This window comes from Pongo abelii, chromosome 13 (assembly GCF_028885655.2).
Source record: "Pongo abelii isolate AG06213 chromosome 13, NHGRI_mPonAbe1-v2.0_pri, whole genome shotgun sequence".
In the NCBI taxonomy this organism is placed as follows: Eukaryota; Metazoa; Chordata; class Mammalia; order Primates; family Hominidae; genus Pongo; species Pongo abelii.
The window spans coordinates 128838443-128860731 of record NC_071998.2 but is presented as its reverse complement, the minus strand read 5'-3'; the positions used below and the strand labels follow the sequence as shown (position 1 = coordinate 128860731).

General features: G+C 61.7%; 2 protein-coding genes across 7 annotated transcripts; both read left to right on the top strand.

Moving 5' to 3' along the window:
* The first annotated feature begins 289 nt into the window (after nucleotides 1–289).
* On the top strand, nucleotides 290–9492 carry NSMF (NMDA receptor synaptonuclear signaling and neuronal migration factor). 6 transcript variants are annotated; one of them, XM_024252362.3, is made up of 15 exons: nucleotides 290–593; nucleotides 1086–1147; nucleotides 1731–2225; nucleotides 3145–3220; nucleotides 4327–4395; nucleotides 5192–5244; nucleotides 5739–5828; nucleotides 6380–6504; nucleotides 6747–6830; nucleotides 6980–7013; nucleotides 7131–7201; nucleotides 7450–7529; nucleotides 7679–7781; nucleotides 8030–8105; nucleotides 8215–9492. In XM_024252362.3, exons 1-15 carry the CDS (start codon nucleotides 523–525, stop codon nucleotides 8310–8312), a joined length of 1587 nt encoding a protein of 528 aa, XP_024108130.2. In that variant the 5' UTR covers nucleotides 290–522; the 3' UTR covers nucleotides 8313–9492. The 6 variants fall into 6 exon arrangements, with proteins under 6 accessions (XP_024108130.2, XP_024108131.2, XP_063570641.1 ...); XM_063714571.1 differs by having other exon boundaries at nucleotides 291–593; nucleotides 4303–4395; XM_024252363.3 differs by lacking the exon at nucleotides 4327–4395.
* Nucleotides 9493–16781: 7289 nt separating this feature from the next.
* ENTPD8 (ectonucleoside triphosphate diphosphohydrolase 8) lies at nucleotides 16782–22250 on the top strand. Its single transcript, XM_054521289.1, has 9 exons — nucleotides 16782–18368; nucleotides 18444–18561; nucleotides 19324–19474; nucleotides 19605–19764; nucleotides 19882–20112; nucleotides 20517–20780; nucleotides 20965–21075; nucleotides 21456–21590; nucleotides 21689–22250. The coding sequence occupies exons 1-9, from the start codon at nucleotides 18096–18098 to the stop codon at nucleotides 21878–21880; spliced, it is 1635 nt and encodes a 544-aa protein (XP_054377264.1). The 5' UTR covers nucleotides 16782–18095; the 3' UTR covers nucleotides 21881–22250.
* The last annotated feature ends 39 nt before the right edge of the window (nucleotides 22251–22289 follow it).

Here is a 22289-nt window from a genome sequence, read left to right as displayed (position 1 = left end):
CCCTGTGACCCCTGCAGGTCTGAGCAGCAGATCGTGAGGGCCGAGGGCCCAGGACTTTGCGACCAGGGGGCCGCTGGCCTCAGTTTCCCCGCTTTGAAGGCCTGGACGAGAGGGCGCGGAGCCAGGCCGTCTGGCCCCGCCCCCAACTCAACTCGGGCCCGGACGTCACGGTGGGCGGAGCCACATGTTCTCTCCGAGCTCTCCGGGGCCCTGACGTCACGGTAGGCGGGGCCGACCACCCCTCTGGGCCCGCCCGGGCCCTGACGTCACGATGGGCGGGGCCGGCCCTCGGTCCGGGCAGCGCTCTCCCGGGAGCGGCGGCACGCGCGGAGCGCCGGGTGCGGCCATGCGGGGACCGGGCCCGACCCCGAGCCCGACCCCGAGCCCAAGCCCGAGCCGGAGCCCGAGCGAAACCCCGAGCCCGAGCCCCAGCGCGACCCCCGGTGCAGCGCGGCTACCCCGGCGGAGGCGGCGGGCGCGGGGCGCGCTCTGAGGCCCGGGGGATGCGCCGCCGCCTCGACCATGGGCGCCGCCGCCTCCAGGAGGAGGGCGCTGAGGAGCGAGGCCATGTCCTCGGTGGCGGCCAAAGTGCGGTGAGTGCGGCGGGGCCGCCTTCCTGGCACCCCGCCCCGGACCTCCGATTCCGCCCCTGCCCCGCGGTGCTCCCCGGGCTCCCGGGCCCCGGCCTCTCCCACTGAGGCGCCCTCCCCGCGCCCGGCGCCCCGCGCCTCCCTCTTCCTGGCCCCCTGCCCTGCCCTGCCCTTCCCTCCCCTCCCCTCCCCTCGCGAGCGCGTGGTGGGCGAGCGCACCCCCCAGGTCGGGAGTGGCCTCGGTTCCCCCCGGGGAACAGCAGCCCACCGGCCTTGCGACTCCTCTCCACGGTCCGACGGGCAGGGGCCGGGCCTGCAGGCCTGGCCAGGGCGCACCAGGACCAAGGGTGTGTGGGCTTCCGGCGGGGGACGACCCCTGACCCTCCCTCCAGACGCCGAGGACCTGGCTGGGGACTGGACCCCCGGCTCTTGTGCGGCCCGGTGTTTGGGAGGGTCGTGCCGTGGCCTCTGACCGTGCTCTCTGTCCACCCTCAGAGCAGCCCGAGCGTTTGGAGAGTACCTGTCCCAGAGTCACCCTGAGAACCGCAACGGCGCAGGTAGGGGCACGCGAGGCCATGTCAGGGCCGCCCAGACCCCCCAGCCCAGGGGATGCTGATCCCTGCCTCCGGGGGTGGAGCGTGAGGGGCATTGGTTGCGCGTGGGCCCGCCGCCCTGCCGGCCTGGCTTCCTCACATCCCCTGCCCTCCCTGCCCGAGCCCCAGGAGCAGTTCCCAGCCGCTCGTCACCATGGCACCCACCCCGCCTGGGCCGTTGGCATGGCAACAGGCCTCCTGGCTCCCCCAGGGCTGGCACCACTGCCTCTGGGGGCCAGCTGGTGGGGGGAGGGGGGAAGTTGGCACCAGGCAAACGGTGCGATCGCAGGCTGGGGGATGGCCTGCGTGTTCCTACCCGGCAGGACTGCACACAGGTAGCACGGAGTCACCCAGCCCCCACGCACATGCAAGAGCTTCAGGCCCAGATAGGAGTGAGGGGCTCAGAAACACGCCAGTGACTAGGGTTTGGGCAGCCCCAGCCCCCCACAGAGGCCAGGTGCCCACTGGGTGTTCCCTGCCTTCGGCCTGCTATGAAACCGGCAGCGGGGGGCCCACGCGCCACAGGCTCACTCAGCGTCTCTCCCAGATCACCTGCTGGCTGATGCCTACTCTGGCCACGACGGGTCCCCCGAGATGCAGCCGGCCCCCCAGAACAAGCGCCGCCTGTCCCTCGTCTCTAACGGCTGCTACGAGGGCAGCCTCTCAGAGGAGCCCAGCATTAGGAAGCCCGCAGGCGAGGGCCTTCAGCCTCGAGTGTACACCATCTCTGGGGAGCCTGCCCTGCTGCCCAGCCCTGAGGCGGAGGCCATTGAGCTGGCGGTGGTGAAGGGGCGGCGGCAGCGGCACCCTCACCATCACAGCCAGCCCCTGCGCGCCAGCCCTGGCGGCAGCCGGGAGGACGTCAGCAGGCCCTGCCAGAGCTGGGCGGGCAGCCGCCAGGGCTCCAAGGAGTGCCCCGGATGTGCCCAGCTGGCTCCTGGCCCCACCCCTCGGGCCTTTGGGCTGGACCAGCCACCTCTGCCTGAGACCTCCGGTCGCCGCAAGAAGCTGGAGAGGATGTACAGCGTTGACCGTGTGTCTGGTGAGGGGCTTGTGTCAGGGCATGGACAGGTTTGGGGGTGCATGCCGCTGCCAGGGTCTGACAGCAGCAGCCACCGTGAGGCTTGGAACAGAGGACAGGTGCTCAGGTCACAGCATGCCAGCGGACTCAAGATTAAAACTGGCAGGCTCCTGCTGCGGTCTCCACACCCTATGAGCTGTGAGCTCCCTCAGCTCCTCAGCAAAATCTGCCAGGCCTCACAGTCCACTTTCGCCCTGCTAGCACCAGGTCAATCAAGGAGTGCTTCCCGGAGGAGGGGGCCTGGGAGGATCTTAAGGGATATGTAGGGAGGAAGCACCACTTAATCAGGAGACTGGGCTGCCCTCCTAGAGTCCTGGGGAGCTGTTGGGGCCCAGCCAGGCAGTGGGCATCTTTCCTCAGGGTTGTTGAGTTGTGTGGTAGCTTGTCCATCAAGCAGAAAGTCACTCCACTGTCCCCACACTTGGGCATCAGGGAAAGGCTATGGGGGCCCTCGGAAGGGGACAGCCCTCAGCAAGGTAGTCTCCAGCCTTGGTGAGGGCCTCCAGCTAGAGCATGGGGGCTGCAGAGAAGGCCTCAGAGCCTCTTCTGCCCAAGGGGAACAGACGCATTGTTTTCCTGGGCCTCCTGGAGACAGACTGTGCTTTCAAAAGAATGTTCCTCAAACTTTGGGTGGCCAAAGGGAAAGTTAAGCCAAAAAAATCAAAGCGTCAAGTCACCAAGAGCGTGGTCTTGGTGAGTGAGCAGCAGACATTCGAGCACTGCCCTCTGTGCCTGTGTGGGGATGCCACCCTCCCCCACCCGCCCTGGCTGCCAGCTTCTGCTCACCCCTGGACCCAGAAGCATCTGCTTCCCAACAGGGAGGGAGAGGCTTCAGGAACCCCTACTTCACCCAGCCACCGCTCCTTTTTGTCTCTCTTAGACGACATCCCCATTCGTACCTGGTTCCCCAAGGAAAATCTTTTCAGCTTCCAGACAGCAACCACAACTATGCAAGCGTGAGTCTTGTGCCCACGACGTGGGGTCAGGGCCGGGTGGTCTCTTTCTGCTGCTCAGGAAACAGTGCTTTTTCCCAGCCTCTGGGCCTACCAGGGGGGCTGCTTCTGAACAGCTCCACCTGCCCATGCTGTGCCAGGCCTGCCAGGGGGGCCAGGGCTGGCTGCTCTTCCCCACCCATGGCTGGTGCCCAGCACCCCCCGCCCCGAGTCCTGTGGTCAGGGGACCTGGCCCAGGGCTGCAGCTGATGAGCTGTCAGTGGGGTGTGGGGTGTGGCATGGTTCTCCTGCTCCTATCCGCTCTCCTCAGCCTGTGTCTGCCCTCCCTCAAACCCCAAATAGAAGCCTACTTCTGTTTCATACATGCCATAGGTCATCACAGTTTCAGGGTCCTCCCAGGGACCTGCTCCTCTCTGTCTTGACATACATTTGGCTTTTCTGTTCTGGGGTTCCTTCCAGGGAAGTTCCCTTTGCTGCATTGGCCCCCACACCAAAGAAGTGCCCTGCCCGGGGAAGTCCACCCCACACCCAGCCTAAGGCTGCCTGGTCTCAGCAACCAGTCCTGGTGGCATGGGCTGCAGTGACATCAGCTTCCGTTGCCCATTCAGGACTGGCCAGCAGTGTAGCCGGCATCCTGCTGGTGGCTGGGTTACCTGTGAGGGACCTATTGGGTCAGTGACAAGAAGGGAACTGTAAAGACCGGGTGGGGGCTGAGGGGAGGCCCAGGGTTGAGCTCACTGTGTCTTCTCTCTCACGCCATCCTTTCTGGCCCTGGCTTCAGCATCTCGTAAGTACCTGTATGACTTGGTGCCTAAGGGCACAGCTGTTGTCCCTGGGGAGACCCTCCCGCCCCCAAATAGGTTTGGGCAGGCCAGGGACCTGGGTCTTCAGGGAGTGCCGCTCTCTGTGGGCCTGGCTCCCAGCGGGCACCGAGGTCGCAGCAGGGTCTGCCGGGAGCTGGGCCTCGACAGGTGAGGCAGGCTGGGACTCCTCTGCCCGGCCCCGTGCCCCAGACGCCCTGCTGGGCCCTCTGCTCGCACCACTGTCCCGACATCTGTGTCCCTCCTGCCTCTGGCCAAGGGCAGTGCTGACTCGCGGTGGTTTCCCAGGGTGTTCAGGGGCTACGCGGAGAGGAAGCGCCGGAAACGGGAGAATGATTCCGCGTCTGTAATCCAGAGGTAGGGCCTGCCAGCCACTCGCCACCAGGGTCCATCTCTGGTCTGTGCTGGCCTGGCCTGGGCCCCCTCGGCCCTGGCAGACCTGATGGGGGAAGGGTGGTGGCGACCACTGGCCTGGCCCTGCTCTGGGGACGTGGCAGGCAGGAGAGGCCATGTGGCCCGGGCTGCAGGAAAGCATCTCACCCTCAGTCCTGCACTCCGAGGGCACGTGTCTCTGTCTGGGCTGGGGCCAGCGGCAAGGCCCCCCTACCCCACTCCAACCTCAGAGATGTGTCTGGGAAGCTTTTTTGCCCGTTTTGGATGTTGGGCCTTGGCAGGGTCCAAAGTTTGGTGGAGGAGAGGACCTGCCCCTGAGGTGGGTCAAGGACACAGAGCAGGAGAGGGGGCTCCTGCAGGCCCCCAGCCCGCCATGGGGTGGTGCAGACAGGAGCCCCGCTCTGCTGCAGCGCAGGCAGGCTGGATCCTCTGCCACATGGGCGTGGAGGCTCAGGGCGTGAGTCCCGGGCGAGGACGGAAGGTCAGAGCCTGGGAATGCAGCTCGGGAGGAGACTTGATCCAGAGCGCCAGGCACTGCACCTTTGTTCTGGAGTTGAAGGGGAGCCCTGGAAGGCTCTCGCGGGAAGAGCACTGGGTGGGATTTGCCTTTGGGTGGGAGGTGGTGCCAGGAGCCAGGGAGAGCATTGGCTTCCCCCACCGAAGGGGTGAGAGTAGAGCCATGACCCGACGGGGGCTAGGTGGGCAGGGGCTGCCTGTCACCCTCTCACGGCCCTCTTCAGCCCCTGGCTTCCTCCCCCAGGAACTTCCGCAAACACCTGCGCATGGTCGGCAGCCGGAGGGTGAAGGCCCAGAGTAAGACCCCGTGGGGCGGGGGTGGGGGGGCGGCGTTGCGCTTGGCTGGTTGGGGCTTTGCGTGCTGCTAGCTGCGCTAGGAACGACCCCCTCCCTAACCCCAGCCGGGCCCTGCCTCAGGCTCCTCCCCTTCCAGCCACGCCCCCAGCCCGGCACAGGCTCCTCCCCTCCCAGCCACGCCCCCAGCCCGGCACAGGCTCCTCCCCTCCCAGCCATGCCCCCAGCCCGGCACAGGCTCCTCTTCTCCCAGCCATGCCCCCAGCCTTGCCCAGGCTCCTCCCCTCCCAGACTCCGCCTCTGGCCCCGCCCCAGTGTTCTCAGATCCTGCCCCTGAACCAACCGAGCCTCTGGTCCGTGTCTGCTTCAAGTGCCTCAGACCCCACCCACATCAGCTTCCTCCTCTGCCCAGGGCCCCTGTGGTCCCCTCGCCTGGGGCCTGAGACTCCCGAGGCCCCGCCCCGCCCGCTCGCTAATGCGGGTTTTGCTCTCTGCAGCGTTCGCTGAGCGGCGCGAGCGGAGCTTCAGCCGGTCCTGGAGCGACCCCACCCCCATGAAAGCCGACACTTCCCACGACTCCCGAGACAGTAGGTGCCCCGCACAGGCCCGCCCACCTTCCCCAGAGCCTCCCCTAGACCCCAGACCCCTGCTGGGGGTCCCCTGCCAGGGCCGCTGGGCTGCGCTTTTGCATTCTGAGCCTTGGTTTACCTGTTTGTGAGATGGGGACGCTTTCAGCATCTCCGATCTCAAAGGTGGGGCTAACTTAACGGCTGCGGCAGTGCTGGCCGGGGGCGTCTGTAGGGCCGTGCCCACCGCCACTGATAAGAGGCCCTGAGGGGCAGGGGGCTGCGGTGCCCGCCACCACTCCCTCCCGGGCGCCCGACGGACTTGGCTGGAGCTGATGCCTGCACGCGCCTTCCACCAGCCTCGCACCAGGGTCTCCCTCCCCACATCAGGCCGCTGCCCAGTGGTGTCCACAGGCCTGTCCTGCCGGGCTGGCGGCGACCTCTGCATGGTCCTCCCACTTGCTTGGAGGACCCTCCGGGACCGGGCTTTCGGGCCCTGTGGGCCTTGGGGCCATGGCCAGGTTAGGAGGTGCTGCTGGGCCTGCTGTCCTGGTGACCCACTTGCTTCCCAGGCAGTGACCTGCAGAGCTCCCACTGCACGCTGGACGAGGCCTTCGAGGACCTGGACTGGGACACTGAGAAGGGCCTGGAGGCTGTGGCCTGCGACACCGAGGGCTTCGTGCCACCAAAGGTCATGGTGAGGCCCAGCCCAGGCAGTGTTCCTCTGCACCCCGAACAGGACTCCACCCCAACCCAGGAGTCCAGCCAGCTCTGCCTGGGACCACGCAGCCTTCTCCAGCTGCCTGGGAGAGGGTGTCTCACAGGGCTGCACCCTTGGGCTGCCTGGCAGCCAGCCAGAAGGTAGCCTCATGGGAGCTCCCACAGCCCCTCGGCTTTTGGATGGGCCTGGGGCCCCTGAGCAGCTCTTTGTCTCTGCAGCTCATTTCCTCCAAGGTGCCCAAGGCTGAGTACATCCCCACCATCATCCGCCGGGATGACCCCTCCATCATCCCCATCCTCTACGTGAGTCCCGCCCCAGGCCTGCCCCCAACAGATGCCCTCTTGTGGCCCCACCCTGGGCCAGCGCCGGCACCCCAGGTCCCCAGGGTGCTGTGGCGCTGCTGGCTCTGACGCAGCCTTGATGTGGCCTTGTGGCCTGTGTCTGTCCCCAGGACCATGAGCACGCAACCTTCGAGGACATCCTTGGTATGTGTCTCATTGGCCTTCTCTCTGCTGGTTCCGGGGCTGGAAGGGGCAGACGCAGGTGGGAGTGCCCCTGGGGCTGGGGTGGGGGCCGCAGCACTCACACCCGCTCTCCCACAGAGGAGATAGAGAGGAAGCTGAACGTCTATCACAAGGGAGCCAAGATCTGGAAGATGCTGATTTTCTGCCAGGTGGGGCTCAGTGCTCTTCTCCTGCCCAGGAGAAGAATGGTGGTGTGGCAGGGGAAGACCAAGGGGAAGAGGCTGGGGTGGGGGAAGACCAAGGAGAAGAGGCGTAGACATTGGGGGGGAAGACCAAGGGGAAGAGGCGTGGCCAGGGGGAGGAAGACCAAAACTGCTTCCCACGCGTGTGCGTAGGTGCATGTGTGTGGGAGAGGGGGAGGAAGGAGGAGCAGGTGCCTGACCACAGCTTCTTACAGGGAGGTCCTGGACACCTCTATCTGCTCAAGAACAAGGTGGCCACCTTTGCCAAAGTGGAGAAGGAAGAGGACATGATTCAGTGAGAAGCCGGGTGCCCTGGGCGCGGGGAGGGCTGGAGGCAGAGTCCAGGCCCCAGCGTGTCCCTCCCCCACGGCTCCTCCCCCACGGTCCCCTCTGTGGAGTGGGTGCCTGTCCGCTGCCACTGAGTGACCCCCCCCTCTCCACCAGCTTCTGGAAGCGGCTGAGCCGCCTGATGAGCAAAGTGAACCCAGAGCCAAACGTCATCCACATCATGGGCTGCTACATTCTGGGGAACCCCAATGGGGAGAAGGTACAGGGACCCGCAAGCCCCACCCCAGACCTCTGGAAACCCCCGACGTGGACAGACAGGGCAGGGCCTTCCGTGTTTCCTGGCATTTTTTTTCCTTCCCCCGGGCATTCCCCTAGAAATCCTTTATGCCTGAGCCCAGCCAGGTTTGGGGGGTCTGAGAAAAGAGGGTGGGCCCTGCTCCCCATCTCCTGCCCGCTCCTCCTTCCCCATCTCTCTGCCTCGGACTCATGGCACCCCGCTTTCTCCAGCTGTTCCAGAACCTCAGGACCCTCATGACTCCTTATAGGGTCACCTTCGAGTCACCCCTGGAGCTCTCAGCCCAAGGTGAGTTACCCAGGCTGGGCCGAAGCTCTGCAGCCACTTCAGGGCCACGGTGGGGTGGGATCCCGAGGCTGCTGGCCAGGCCTGAGCCTCCTGCCCCCGCTCCGCCCAGGGAAGCAGATGATCGAGACGTACTTTGACTTCCGGTTGTATCGCCTGTGGAAGAGCCGCCAGCACTCGAAGCTGCTGGACTTTGACGACGTCCTGTGAGGGGCAGAGGCCTCCGCCCAGTCACCATCAGGCCGCTCCCTCTGCACCGGGACCTGGGGCTGGGCCGCCTCGTGCTCCCCGGGACTGTGCGGCTCTGGTCTTGCCTGGAGCCACTTCAGGGCACCTCAGACGTTGCTCAGGTTCCCCCCGTGGGTTCCGGTCCTCGCTGCACCCATGGCCACAGAGGCTGCAGTCCCTGGGGGCCGGGAGGATCCCGCCCCGTGGCCCGTGGATGCTCAGCGGCCAGGCACTGACCTGCCATGCCTCGCCTGGAGGCTCGGCTGTGGGCATCCCTCCATGGGGTTCATAGAAATAAGTGCAATTTCTACACCCCTGAAACAATTCAAAGGGAAGCAGCATTTCTTGTTAACTAGTTAAGCACTATGCTGCTAGTTACAGCGTAGGCACCCCAGCCCAGCAGCCCAGCAGCCCACATGTGTTCAGGACCCTCCCTGCCTACCCCTCCCTGCCGTATCGATCACCAGCACCAGGATGGCCCGTGTGCGTGGGGCCAGCGTCGCCGGGCTGCCCAGCCTGGCTCTGTCTATACTGGCCGAGTCTCTGGCTCTGTCTACACTGGCCGAGTCTCTGGCTCTGTCTACACTGGTCTGTGCTTTCACTTACACTCCTCTTGCCACCCCCCATCCCTGCTTACTTGGACCTCAGCCGGCGCTGGACCCGGCAGGGGCAGTCTGGGCAGCAGGAAGGAAGTGCACAGCGTCCCCTCCTTCAGAGGAGGCTCTGGGTGGGGCCTGCTCCCCATCCCCCCAAGCCCACCCAGCACTCTCATTGCTGCTGTTGAGTTCAGCTTTTATCAGCCTCAATCTGGAGGCTCCTTCCCAGTACAGAGGCCTGGGGCTTGGCAGGGGCCCAGCTGGGGCTGGGCCCTGGGTTTCGAGAAACTCGCTGGCACCACAGTGGGCCCCTGGACCCGGCCGCGCAGCTGGTGGACTGTAGGGGCTCCTGACTCGGCACAGGAGCTCCCAGCTTTTGTCCACGGCCAGCAGGATGGGCTCTTGTGTATATAGCTGGGGCTAGGGGGCAGGCCCCCCTTGTGCAGAGCCAGGGGTCTGAGGGCACCTGGCTGTGTTCCCGGCTGAGGGAGGGCTGGGGCGGGGGCCAGGCTCGGAAGGATGTACGATACCCTCATAGTGACCATTAAACCTGATCCTCCACCGCAGCTGCCGCATGGGTCTGTCCTCTCAGTGCTTTCCAGGGGCCTTCCTGTGCCCAGCTTCTGGGCCCACTCCTCTGAGGTCACGGCTGCAGGGCCTTCCTGCCTGGATAGAGTTGGAGCTGGGCCACTAGACCACCCCACAGGGCATAGCTGGGGGGCCAGCACAGGAGGGGACGGAGAGGAGCTGCAGGAGGGCTGGGGGGAGGCTGCAGTCTCGGAGAGGGGCCTCGACAGGTCTGGAGGGGAGAGGAGAAACAGCCCGTTCCCCCTGCCACCTGAGGGCACCAGGGAGAGGGCTGTCTGTCCCTCATGCCACCCTGTGTGTGCAGTCGGCAGTGTGGCCACAGATGGGGGCCACTCTCTCAACCTCAGGTGTCCCCAGGGCCCAGACCGCTACTGGGCACAGCCAGGCTGGCTGCCAGCTGGTTCCCCGCCCGGTGGCTGGGGGACAGAGCAGCAGGTATCAGCTGGGCTAGGGTCAGGGTCAGGGGCCACTGGTGCACAGCCTGGCAGGCTTGAGGCCCAGGGTGCTGGGGGTACTCACACAGCCGTCAGCCACTTCCAGCTCCTCCAGGGCATTCTAGATGGGGTCCTGGGAGGGGGCAGCTTTTGGTGCCAATTTGAGTGTATAAAGTTTTAGGTAAATACCAAATGCCTGTAGACTCTGTTATTCAGTTACTATTTGAAAGTGACATATCGTGAAATCATGGGGGATTCGAGTCTCCTTTCTGCAAAGTTGATGAGACAAGTCACCACCGCCTGGAATCTGCTGATGCTGCCGTGCAGGCCTCGAGGGTGGCACTCTTCAAAGTAGGACAGCACGCGAGGTCGCCACGTGCCTACACACTACACTACTCCAAAGGCACATCTGTCTGTCACCTGAGCTCTGAGTCCCAGAACAGCCAGACACTCCCCCGCCCCTGCCCTAACAGGGACCCTGCAGTCCTAACCCATCAGGCGGCTCCTGGGGCTGCTGCGGCCGCGTGCCTGTCCCACACGGTCTAGTCCATAGGGTCTGCTGGAGCGAGTAAGGCCTGGGGGGCCTTATGTATGGTCCACGAGGTTCCATTCCTCATGCCATAACCACCGGGGGAAGTGAAAGGAGAAAGAGACATCAAAGCCAGCAGGCCCAGGAGCAGACGCAGAAGGAGGTGGCCCCACAGGAGCAGACGCAGAAGTGCCAACGGGGAAGGAGGTGGCCCCACGCAGAGGCAGGCTGGGCCAGGGCGGGGGGCCGGTGACCAGGGCAACCTCGGCTACTTTGCTGCACCCGCCCTCGCCTCCCTTGAAATATAAAAACAGCAGCAGCCAGAAATAGTTGGGGAAGAAATAAGAAATATTTGCCACACATGGGAGCGATTAAGGTCTTTAATATTTAAAGAGCTTTTATATGTTGCTAAAGAAAATGACAAAAACCGATATGGAAAAGTGAGCAGAGATGTGGAGAAATCAGTCGCAGAGCAGGAAACTGGCTGGTAATTCCATGAAGAAAGTCCTCATCCCATCAGGAATCATGGAAAAGCCAATGAAAGCGACGCGGTAACCCCCTTTTTAATTTGAAAGGGTTTTTATCTGTCGCCCAGGCTGGGGCTCACCGCTGTCTTGACCTCCTGGGCTCAAGCGATTCTCCCATCCACTCAGCCTCCCGAGTAGCTGGGACTACAGGCATCACCACGCCTGGCTAATTCTTTTATGTTTTGTAGAGACAGGGTCTCACTGTGTTGCCCAGACTAGTCTCAAACTCCTGGCCTCAAGCAATCCTCCTGCCTCCTCAGCCTGTTACAGCCTTTTTTTGAAGGTAATCTGGTAACAGCTCTTCAAGTAGTGTGACTGATGAGTGCACAAGCCCGTCCAGCCCCAGCCGCCCCCTGGCACCTTTTCCGAGGGTGTCTACTGCCCCGCTGTGCCGTGCCCGCTAATCCGGGTGTGGCCCAATCGCACAATGGCTTTTCTGGAAGGATCTGATGCTCACGAGGCTTATTGCTAAGGAGGAAGATGCAACAGGCCCAGCTGTTCCAAGTGACTGGGTCACGCTTCGCATCGATGTGGAATGTCTCCTGCCACCTGCCTGGATGCACTCTCGTGACTACCCAGCAGGCTGGGAACAGCACGGGGGCAGGCCCCCGCCTGCCCCAGCGACCTGCCTGCCCTGCTGTCTAGTGCAGACGCCCAGGCCCGCACGTCCACGCTCACGACACAACCCCAAGTGGCCCCCCGGGCAGCCCCGTGGCCGGATGTGCACCCAGCAGAGCAGCCACCCTTCAGACCTGGGTTGTGGTCTGGGGGCTGTGTGGAGACCTTCCACCGGGGTGCAGGAGCGTCTAAGGGCAAGCAGAGGTGTGATCCTGACTGTGAGGTAAAACCCCCGTGAGCAGGAATCAATAATGTAGACATAATTGCAATGGTGGAGGGAGCTGTGGCGGTCACACCCTTGCTGTTAGCATTGCCTCTGTGGGGGCAGAAGACAGCAGACATAAAACCTGTCCCTGAAAGGGGCAAGATGGCCCCGATGGCTCCCGCCCCTGTCCTGGTGCCTGCAGGCAGGTGGATCAGCTCCCCTCCCGCTGCCAAATCTCCCATGTCTCTGTGTGCTCTGTCACCCCTGCCTTCTGGCCTGAGGGCTGGGAAGGGAGGTCTGGGGAGCCCAGGAGCTGAGAAGTACCCGAAAACCACCCCCAACGCCCCCCAACCCTCAGGCGCGCCTGTGAGTGTGTCTGTGCGTGTCTCACTCTAACTCACCCAGACAACTGACTTGAGCAGCCAACCTTGGTCATTCCCAGAACCACCACTGGGGGGCATACGTACGGCTAGACCGGGGGCGCCCGAAAATCTGTCTCTACAAAAAGTAAAAAAAAAATTAATGGGCTGTGGTGGTGGTGCGTGCCTGTGGCGTCAGCTACTTGGGACGCTGAGGCAGGAGGATCACTTGAGCCCGAGAATTCAAGGCTACAGTGAGTTAAGATTACACCACTGCACTCCATCCTGGGTGACAGAGCAAGACCTTGTCTCAAGAAAAAAATGTTAAATGAGTAAAATTTTAAAAAACAGATTTTGTCAGTCTTTCTGTCATTTCAACGCCTTCTCAACCCCGTTGTCTGCTGATGGCCTCTTCCCTGCTGGTCAGGATTCTCACAGTTCTTTGGGTGTGCAGGAATTCTAGTTTGTCATTTTTTTTTTTTAGACAGAGTTTCTGTTGCCCAGGCTGGAGTGCAGTGGCGCAATCTCGTCTGACTGCAACCTCCACCTTCCGGGTTCAAGTAATTCTCCTGCTTCAGCCTCCCTGGTAGCTGGGATTACAGGCGCCCACCACCACGCTTGGCTAATTTTTCGTATTTTTAGTAGAGACAGGGGTTTCACCACGTTGACCAGGCTGGTCTCGAACTCCTGACTTCAGGTGATCCACGTGCCTTGGCCTCCCAAAGTGCTGGGATTACAGGCGTGAGCCACCGCACCTGGCCTGGTTTGTAATATTTTGACTCTTACTTAATATGAGACTCGGAGTCTTCCTTTTAGCCTATGGTGAACATTGCTGTTTTAGTTTCAGCCTCAGTGGCTATTGGTCCAAGGTCAGTTTTTCTCCAAGATTTTGGGGCACCCTCTGGTCTAGTCACACGTATGCCCCCCAGTGGTGGTTCTGGGAATGTCCAGGCTGGTCCCGAACTCCTGGCCTCAAGTGATCCTCCTGCCTTGGCCTCCCAAAGTGCTGGGATTATAGGTGTGAGCCACCATGCCCGGCCTGAAAACTTTAAAGTAGCTATTATAGTAGTGCCCAACTGAGCCATTGTGAGCACTTAAAATGTTAGAAGAGAAAGTCTCAGCAAAGGCTGGGCCCGGTGGCTCACGCCTGTAATCCTAGCACATTGGGAGGCCGAGGCGGATGGATCACTTGAGCACAGAAGTTTGAAAGAAGCTTGGGCAACATGGTGAAACCCCATTTCTACTGAAAAAAAAAAAAAAAATCAGCCGGGCATGGTGATGCATGCCTGTGGTCCCAGCTACTTGGGAGGCTAAGGAGGGAGGATTGCTTGAGCTAAGTTGTTCACAGCTGCAGTGAGCTATGATCCTGCCACTGGGCCCAGTGGCTCACGCCTGTAATCCCAGCATTTTGGGAGGCCGAGGCGGGCGGATCACCTGAGTTCAGGAGTTCGAGACCAGCCTGGCCAACCTGGTGAAACTCTGTCTCTATTAAAAATACAAAAAAATTAGCTGGGCGTGGTGGCACATGCCTGTAATCCCAGCTACTGGGGAGGCTGAGGCAGGAGAATCACCTGAGCCTGGGAGGCGGAGGTTGCAGTGAGCCTATGTTGTGCCACTGTACTTCAGCCTGAGCGATAGAGTGAGACTTCGTCTCAAAAAATATATATATATTTATTTATATGTATTTTTATGTATTTATTTATATACATTTATTTATACATATATATTTAGATATATATTTATTTATTTATATTTATATTTATTTATTTATTTTTTTATTATATATTTATATATATTTATTTTTATATATATTTATATATTTAATTTATTTTTATTTATATTTATTTATATATATATTTAAACTGAATAAAATGAAAATACAACATATTAAAAATTGAGAGAGCTAAACAGTGCTTAGAGGGAAATTCATAGCACAAACGCTTACATTAGAAAAAAAGAAAGGTTCAAGTCAATAATCTAACCTTCTGCATTAAGAAACCAGAAAAGGAAGAGCAATATAAGCTCAAATCAAGCAGAAGAAAGGAAATACATGTAAGAGCAGAATTAAAATAATTCAAAAACCGGCTGGGCGCAGTGGCTCATGCCTGTAATCCCAGCACTTTGGGAGGCCGAGGTGGGTGGATCACGAGGTCAGGAGATCGAGACCATCCTGGCTAACACGGTGAAACCCTGTTCTCTACTAAAAATACAAAAAATTAGCCGGGCGTGGTGGCACATGCCTGTAGTCCCAGCTACTTGGGAGCCTGAGGCAGGAGAATGGCGTGAACCCGGGAGGCAGAGCTTGCAGTGAGCTGAGATCCGGCCACTGCACTCCAGCCTGGGTGACAGAGAGAGACGGAGTCTCTAGCTAGATAGACCTCTAGCTAGCAACACTGATGAGAGACACAGAGGACAAAATTACCAATATGAGGAATGGGAGAGTTATCACTACAGACCCTACTGACATTAAAAGGATAACCAGGAAGTACTATGAATAATTGTATTCACATAAATTTAGCAAATTAGGTGAAATGGACCAATTCTTTGAAAGCCACAAACTACCAAAACTCATTAAATAGACAACTTGAACAATCCTATTAACTATTAAAGAAACTGAGTTTGTACTTTAAAACTTTTCTAAAAAGGAAAGTACTGGCTCAGATGGTTTTACCACCAAATTATACAAAATATTTAAAGAAGAAATTTAATACAAATTATTTAAATCCCTTCCACAAAATAAAACAAGGACAGCTGGCTGGGCGCGGTGGCTCACGCCTGTAATTCCAGCACTTTGGGAGGCCAAGGCTGGTGGATTACAAGGTCAGGAGTTTGAGACCATCCTGGCCAACATGGTGAAACCCTGTCTCTACTGAAAATACAAAAAATTAGCCAGGCATGGTGGCAGGCACCTGTAATCCCAGCTACTCTGGAGGCTGAAGCAGGAGAATCGCTTGAACCTGGGAGGTGGAGGTTGCAGTGAGCCAAGTCTGCGCCATTGCATTCTAGCCTGGGTGACAGAGTGAGACTCCATCTCAAAAAAATAAAAAAAGAAGGACAACTTCCCAGACTCATTTTATAAGCCCAGCATTATCCCCATACAGAAACCAGGACTAAAAAAGAAAACTATGCAACTTTGTTGAACACAACTGCAAAAATCCTCAACAAACACATTTGATTCTTACTACCCATGGCAGCTAGTGGTATAAAGTTGCTGCAAACACTGAATTAAAGAATATGCTAAACTATTGCTCCTAAGGGAAATGCAAAGTTACGTTCCTGCAAGCTTCTGGTCACATTTTTGTTAAATGATCAATATATTAATAAAACCTTCTTTTATGTGTATTTTTGTTTAAGGGCACCTTATTTAATATGTATTGTGTCACTAACATTGAACTCATGGCTAACAGCGCTAACTCTTGCACGAATGAAGCTTATCCAATGTGTGTTTTCTCTGTAAAGTGCATCTCAGCCTTCTTGCATTTCTGCACTATGCTAAGAGGCCATTATAAACAGTGAAATCACCAAGAAAAAGCACAAAAATGCACAAACATGACACCAAATACGCTACCTGTAAGGAGAGTCCCTATTCAGACCCCAAGAGGGTTCTTGGATCTCACACAGAAAGGAATTCACCGCCCCCCCATTCCCCCACCCTATTCCCCGCCCCCAACACCCCCAGCCCCACCCAGCCCCGGCCCCGCCCCTCCGCGCCCCTCCGCGCCCCTCCCCGCCCCTCCCCGCCCCTCCCCGCCCCTCCCCGCCCCTCCCCGCCCCTCCCCGCCCCTCCCCGCCCCTCCCCGCCCCCAGCCCTGAGCCGCTTCAGAGGCCGGAACCCCGACGGCGGCGGCCCCGGGACCCACGACGAGCGGGAAAAGCAGAGTGGCTGCAAGTGGAAAACGACCGGCGCCGCGGGGGCTGCAGGCGCTTCCGCCCCCGCCCCGGGCCTGGACCTTCGGGGTCACCTGACTCCGACCTGCCCGGGCCGGGCGGCGCGGGGGGTAAAGTCCGGGCCGGGGTCAAGAGCGCGGCTGCAGGCCGTGGGGGGCGGGGTCCCGGAGTTCTGCCCCTCGCAGCTCCAGGCCCCTCCTCAGCTTCCCTCTCCTGCCTCCCACCCCCCCGGGGGCGGGGCGACCCTGGGCGCCGAGACCCGCGGGTGGGGGATGCGGGGAGACCCTGGGCGGGGGACCCGAAGGTGGAGTGGGCGGGGCGACCTTGGGCGCTGGCCTCAGCCTGCGGGCCCTGGAGCCAGGTGCACAGCGCATCGCCCGAGGCTGTCACCGCCCCGTCCGTCCCCTCCCACCTCAGCTGTCCTGGACCCAGGGGCAGGGAGAGGCTGGACGCCAGGTGCGCGGACACAGACACGCCTGAGCACAGCTTCCTCCTTGCCGCTCCGGGAAGTGGGCAGCCAGCCCAGGTGAGGGCCCAAGGGGATGTCCTGGGGGACCTGTCCTGGTCTGGGGGGCTGTCCTGATCTAGGAGTCCGTTCTGTGTGAGGGGGTGTCCTGGTTTGGGGGGGCTGTCCTGGTCTCGGGGACTGTTCTGAGGGGTGTCCTGGTCTGGGGGGCTCTCCTGGTCTGGGGTGGCTCTCCTGGTCTGGGGGGGCTGTCCTGGTCTGGGTGGCTGTCCTGGTCTGGGGGACTGTTCTGTCTGAGGGGGTGTCCTGGTCTGGGGAGCTGTTCTGATCTGGGAGGCTGTTCTGGTCTGGGGGGGTCTTTTGAGTGTGGGAGAGGTTGCTCCATCCTCTTTGCCTACCTGGAGGCTCAGGCCTGGGGGTCTCAGGTGGCTACATCTTCTGGGTGTGGAGTCCCTATGTTCCTGGCCCCTGTCACCTGTTTGTCCCTATGAGGTGGCCTGTGCCTGGGTGCTGGTTGGGGACACAGGCTGGGCCCTGTCTGGGCTGGACTGGCCTCCTGTCCTCTCTGAGCCTCTGTCATCTATCCTCCTTAAAATGGGGTTATATCCCCCCAACATACAGAATTGCGTGAGGACTCCACAGCGTGTCCCACTTTCCACGTGCCCAGGAGCCCCAGGTCAGGACCAGGGCAGCACCCGCACCTGCCACTCAGTGTGGGTGCAACGTTTCCCGGGGGAACACGACAGGACACAGTCACATGGGGTTCAGGTGCCGGGACCTTGGCAGGCAGTTTCTGGCTTTGACCACTCCTTTGGGCAGTGGTACCCGTGTGAAGTGGGGCTGTATGGGGCACAGGGTCGGCCTGGGGTAGTTTGAGAGCTGAGACCCTTGCGGGGCGTTTGGGCAGAGGAGGAGGTGGACACCTTGGCCAGAGGGCTAGAGAAGCCCAGGCCCCTCAGATGGCATTCCTGGGTCCACCTCCCGTCCAGGGGCCATCTGGCGCCAGCTAAGAAGGTGCAGAGTCAGATTAGAGAAGTCTTGGGCTGGATTTCCAGAGAAACCGATGTCGTTAAGAAGCCTCACACTCGGCTTCCTAGGATGACTGGCCTCACCTTGGACTCAACCACAGCCCCTCGGCAACAGTCCCCTCAGGGCTCCAGAGAGAAACCCCCACCCTGGGAGAGCCTGGGGTGGGGGCCACAGAGAGGAGGCAGAGCCCTGGGCCCCCAGTGCAGGCTGGAGCTGTGGCTGCTCTTGGGGAGGGTGGCACGGGAGAGGCAGGACCGAGGGGTGGGGACACAGGGTGGCCCCATCACATGGTGGGGGCAGCTCCGCGAGTCCCATCCAAGGGAGTCCGAGGGGGGCTACTTGGGTCCTGCTGGGGCTGTGTCCCCAGACGAGGCCCCTGCTGCCCCCCGCCCCCCTCCCACAGAGCCCTCTGATGCCTGTGGCACCCCTGGCAGGCGTGGTTCCTGGGGAGTGGTCCTTGGCCACAGGAGCCGTCTGAGCCCCGGGGATGCCTCTAAGGCCACGGGAGGCCGTCTGAGCCCCGGGGATGCCTCTAAGGCGAGTGGCTGTCCAGGGGTGCATCTCCAGGGAGATGGGAAGCGAAGCCTCTGCCTCTGGAGGGTGGGATGGGGACACCAAGTGCAGCCTGGGTGCCCACAGCTGTCCCCCCGCAGGAACCAGTACCACCTGCACCATGGGGCTGTCCCGGAAGGAGCAGGTCTTCTTGGCCCTGTTGGGGGCCTCGGGGGTCTCAGGCCTCACTGCACTCATTCTCCTCCTGGTGGAGGCCACCAGCGTGCTCCTGCCCACAGACATCAAGGTGCGTCCCTGCCGGCAGGGGAGGCCGGGCCGGGTCCACAGGTGTTGCCTCCCACTCATCCCACTGTCTCCCCAGTTTGGGATCGTGTTTGATGCGGGCTCCTCCCACACGTCCCTCTTCCTGTATCAGTGGCCGGCGAACAAGGAGAATGGCACGGGTGTGGTCAGCCAGGCCCTGGCCTGTCAGGTGGAAGGTTAGCGGGCAGTTAATGGGCATGGGTGCTGGGACCTACCCGTCGCTGCCTGGCTGGGATTCCCAGCTGCACGGAAAGGGTTTGGAGAGGTTCAGTGACTTGGCCGAGCTCACCCACCAGGCATGGGTGCTGGGACCTGCCCGTCGCTGCCTGGCTGGGATTCCCAGCTGCATGGAAAGGAAAGGGTTTGGAGAGGTTCAGTGACTTGGCCGAGCTCACACGCCAGGCATGGGTGCTGGGCCGGAGCCTGAGTTCACGCGGTGGCACTCTGGGGACCTCCCTGCCTGATCCTGGTGAGCAGTCAGATTCTCATGGCCTGGCCTGGGTCTGCCCAGCGTCTGCTGCCTCCAGCCCTGACCCCCTCTGGCCCCTGGTGCTCCCCACCCTGGCACCATGTGGTGCTGGCGGCCGAGGCTGGTAGTTACAGGGGTGCCTGCACTCCAGGATCCTGAGGGGAAAACAGGAGGCCCCGAATTTGTTTCCTGGGGGCTCTGGTAACAAATTACCACAAAGTGGGGGCTTAAAACAGTAGCAGCTTATTTCTCAGCATTCTAGAAGTCTGAAAACAAGGTGTGGACAGGGCCACACCCCCTCCAGAGGCTCTGGGTTAGGGTCCTTCCTGCTTCCTCCAGCCTGAGCGCTCCACGCAGCCCTTGGCTGGTGGCCACACCAGGGGTCAGGAGGTGGTCACGTCTTTGGGGGCTGCCTTTCAGCCCAGCCAGCCTGCGGGGTCTGGAGCTCTGTCCCCGGGGACTGTTCCAGGGCCTGGAATCTCCTCCTACGCTTCTAATCCTGCGCAGGCTGGTGAGAGCCTGCAGGGCTGCTTGGAGGAGGCTCTGGTGCTGATCCCAGAGGCCCAGCATCGGAAAACACCCACGTTCCTGGGGGCCACGGCTGGCATGAGGTTGCTCAGGTGAGGCAGGCATGGCCTTAGCACCCACGGGGAGTGGCTGCAGAAGCCATGGTCTCAGCCAGCGTGGCAGGCAGGGTGGGGCCGGGCCCAGGCTTCCAGCCAGCTCCAGCCCCTGGTCCTCTGTGCCCAGCCAGAAGAACAGCTCTCAGGCCAGGGACATCTTTGCAGCAATCACCCAGGTCCTGGGCCGGTCTCCCGTGGACTTTTGGGGTGCTGAGCTCCTGGCCGGGCAGGACGAAGGTGCCTTTGGTTGGATCACTGTCAACTACGGCTTGGGGACGCTGGTCAAGGTGCCACAGGCAGCCTGAGGGCGGGGGCTGGTCTGCGAGGGGCTGGTGTCTGGGGCTGGCTGACTGGGGCGGGGTCCGGGTGGCTGCTCCCAGCTGAGTGGCCCCTTCTGTGCCCAGTACTCCTTCACTGGAGAATGGATCCAGCCTCCGGAGGAGACGCTGGTGGGCGCCCTGGACATGGGGGGGGCCTCCACCCAGATCACGTTCATGCCTGGGGGCCCCATCTTGGACAAGAGCACCCAGGCCGATTTTCGCCTCTACGGCTCCGACTACAGCGTCTACACTCACAGCTACCTCTGCTTTGGACGGGACCAGATGCTGAGCAGGCTCCTTGTGGGGCTGGTGCAGGTTAGCTGGCCCTGGGGAGGGTGCACGGGGCTGTGGGAACAGGGCTATGGGCACGGGGCTGGTGTGGGTCATCCGGCCCCAGGGAGGGCACACGGGGTATGGGTGTAGGGCTGGCGTGGGTCATCCGGCCCCGGGGAGGGTGCACAGGCTATGGATGTAGGGCTGGTGTGGGTCATCCGGCCCCGGGGAAGGTGCAGGGGGCTATGGGCGCGGGGCTGGCGTGGGCCATCCGGCCCCGGGGAGGGTGCACAGGGCTATGGGCGTGGGGCTGGTGTGGGTCATCCGGCCCCGGGGAGGGTGCACAGGGCTATGGGCGTGGGGCTGGTGTGGGTCATCCGGCCCCGGGGAGGGTGCACAGGGCTGCAGGTGTGGGGCTGGTGCTCAGGCCTCCCTGCCCTCTGCAGAGCCGCCCGGCTGCCCTGCTCCGTCACCCGTGCTACCTCAGCGGCTACCAGACCACACTGGCCCTGGCCCCGCTGTATGAGTCACCCTGTGTCCACACCACACCCCCGCTGAGCCTCCCCCAGAACCTCACAGTTGAAGGGACAGGCAACCCTGGGGCCTGCGTCTCAGCCATCCGGGAACTTTTCAACTTCTCCAGCTGCCAGGGCCAGGAGGACTGTGCCTTCAACGGGGTCTACCAGCCCCCGCTGCAGGGCCAGTTCTATGTGAGCACCCACACTGCCCCCACCAGGGGTCCAGGCTTCCTTGTGGGGCCTCAGGTGCCTGTCTGACTCCAGCAGGCCCAGGAGGGGCCTTGGGGGCTCTTGGGAGCTCTGGGAGCCCGGGTGGGGTGGGGATCTGACCCAGCGTGGCCACAGCTAAGGCACAGCCGCCTCCCCTCTCACTCAGGCCTTCTCCAACTTCTACTACACCTTCCACTTCCTGAATCTCACCTCCGGGCAGCCCCTGAGCACGGTCAACGCCACCATCTGGGAGTTTTGCCAGAGGCCCTGGAAACTGGTGGGTGGGCCCTGGGCTCCCTGGCTGCAGCGAGGGTCCCTGAGGGTGCAGGGCTGCCCCGGGCAGGATGCTGGAGCCTCATTCTGGGCAGCGCGGCCAGCAGGGCCAGGGGAGGCAAGAGCGGAGGACAGCTCCAGGCCATGCCACTCCAGGTAGGAGGCTGTGGCCACGGCTGCAGCTGGGCCCAGCCTCTGGCCCGCCAAGAGGGGACCGCAGCCCACACCACGTAACTGGTCAGTGGGGCCAGGGAGGGGATCTCTACCACTGGCCAGCACCCTCTTGTTGCCTGTGTGCTCAGGTTGGCCAGGGCAGATGGGGCGGTCCCCGCATGACTGGGGATCAGGGGCCTTCACCTGGCCTCTTGGCCTCCTGGGCCCCAGGTGGAAGCCAGCTACCCTGGGCAGGACCGCTGGCTGCGGGACTACTGTGCCTCAGGCCTGTACATCCTCACCCTCCTGCATGAGGGCTACGGGTTCAGCGAGGAGACTTGGCCCAGCCTCGAGTTCCGAAAGCAGGTGACTGCCTCCCCTGGGCGTGGGCAGGGCGTGGGCGCGGGCAGGTCATGGTCCTGGGGTAGCTGCCCCGCAGCCCTGAGCAGCCGTGTGTCCCGCAGGCGGGCGGTGTGGACATTGGCTGGACACTGGGCTACATGCTGAACCTGACCGGGATGATCCCGGCCGACGCGCCGGCTCAGCGGTGGGCAGCGAGCGACGGCATCTGGGTGGCCAAAGTGGTGTTCATGGTGCTGGCCCTGGTGGCGGTGGTGGGGGCTGCCTCGGTCCAGCTCTTCTGGTTGCAGGACTAGTGGGAAGGCGGAGGTGGCCCCCACAGAGCCCACAGGCGGCTGTGTCCCGGACGCCGGAGGCTTCCTGAGCCCTGAGCGCCGTGGGGCCTTGCTCTGTGGCTCTGCCCACGGTCAGGTGACAGCCACCTCCAGGGCACCGTCAGGGTGATGCTGGCCACAGAGGCTGCATGGCCTCCCCTCCCGGCGTCCCTGCCCGCCCCCCGCCTTCCGCAACTGGGCTTCCAGGGCCGTAGGTGCCTTTCCGCACGCAGGCCGCCAGGACTCGTGGTGTCTCCAGGCTGTGTGACTGCAGGGCCACATGCTGCCTGCAAACAGAGCAAGACCACGGAGGCACAGGGGTCCTGCTCCTGACGGGGCCTCAGGAGGGGCGGAGAGGGGCGGAGGGGAGGGAGCTGCCCCGCCTGGACCC

Bases quoted from the DNA above. Each gene is read 5' to 3' on its own strand.
- NSMF (XM_063714571.1), top strand. From the start codon at position 523: ATGGGCGCCGCCGCCTCCAGGAGGAGGGCGCTGAGGAGCGAGGCCATG. The intron at 3,221-4,302 runs GTGAGTCTTGTG...GGCCAAGGGCAG, and splicing joins GCAACCACAACTATGCAAGC to TGCTGACTCGCGGTGGTTTC. The intron at 8,106-8,214 runs GTGAGTTACCCA...CGCTCCGCCCAG, and splicing joins CCTGGAGCTCTCAGCCCAAG to GGAAGCAGATGATCGAGACG.
- ENTPD8 (XM_054521289.1), top strand. From the start codon at position 18,096: ATGCCTCTAAGGCGAGTGGCTGTCCAGGGGTGCATCTCCAGGGAGATG. The intron at 18,562-19,323 runs GTTAGCGGGCAG...GGACTGTTCCAG, and splicing joins CCTGGCCTGTCAGGTGGAAG to GGCCTGGAATCTCCTCCTAC. The intron at 20,781-20,964 runs GTGAGCACCCAC...CCTCTCACTCAG, and splicing joins CGCTGCAGGGCCAGTTCTAT to GCCTTCTCCAACTTCTACTA.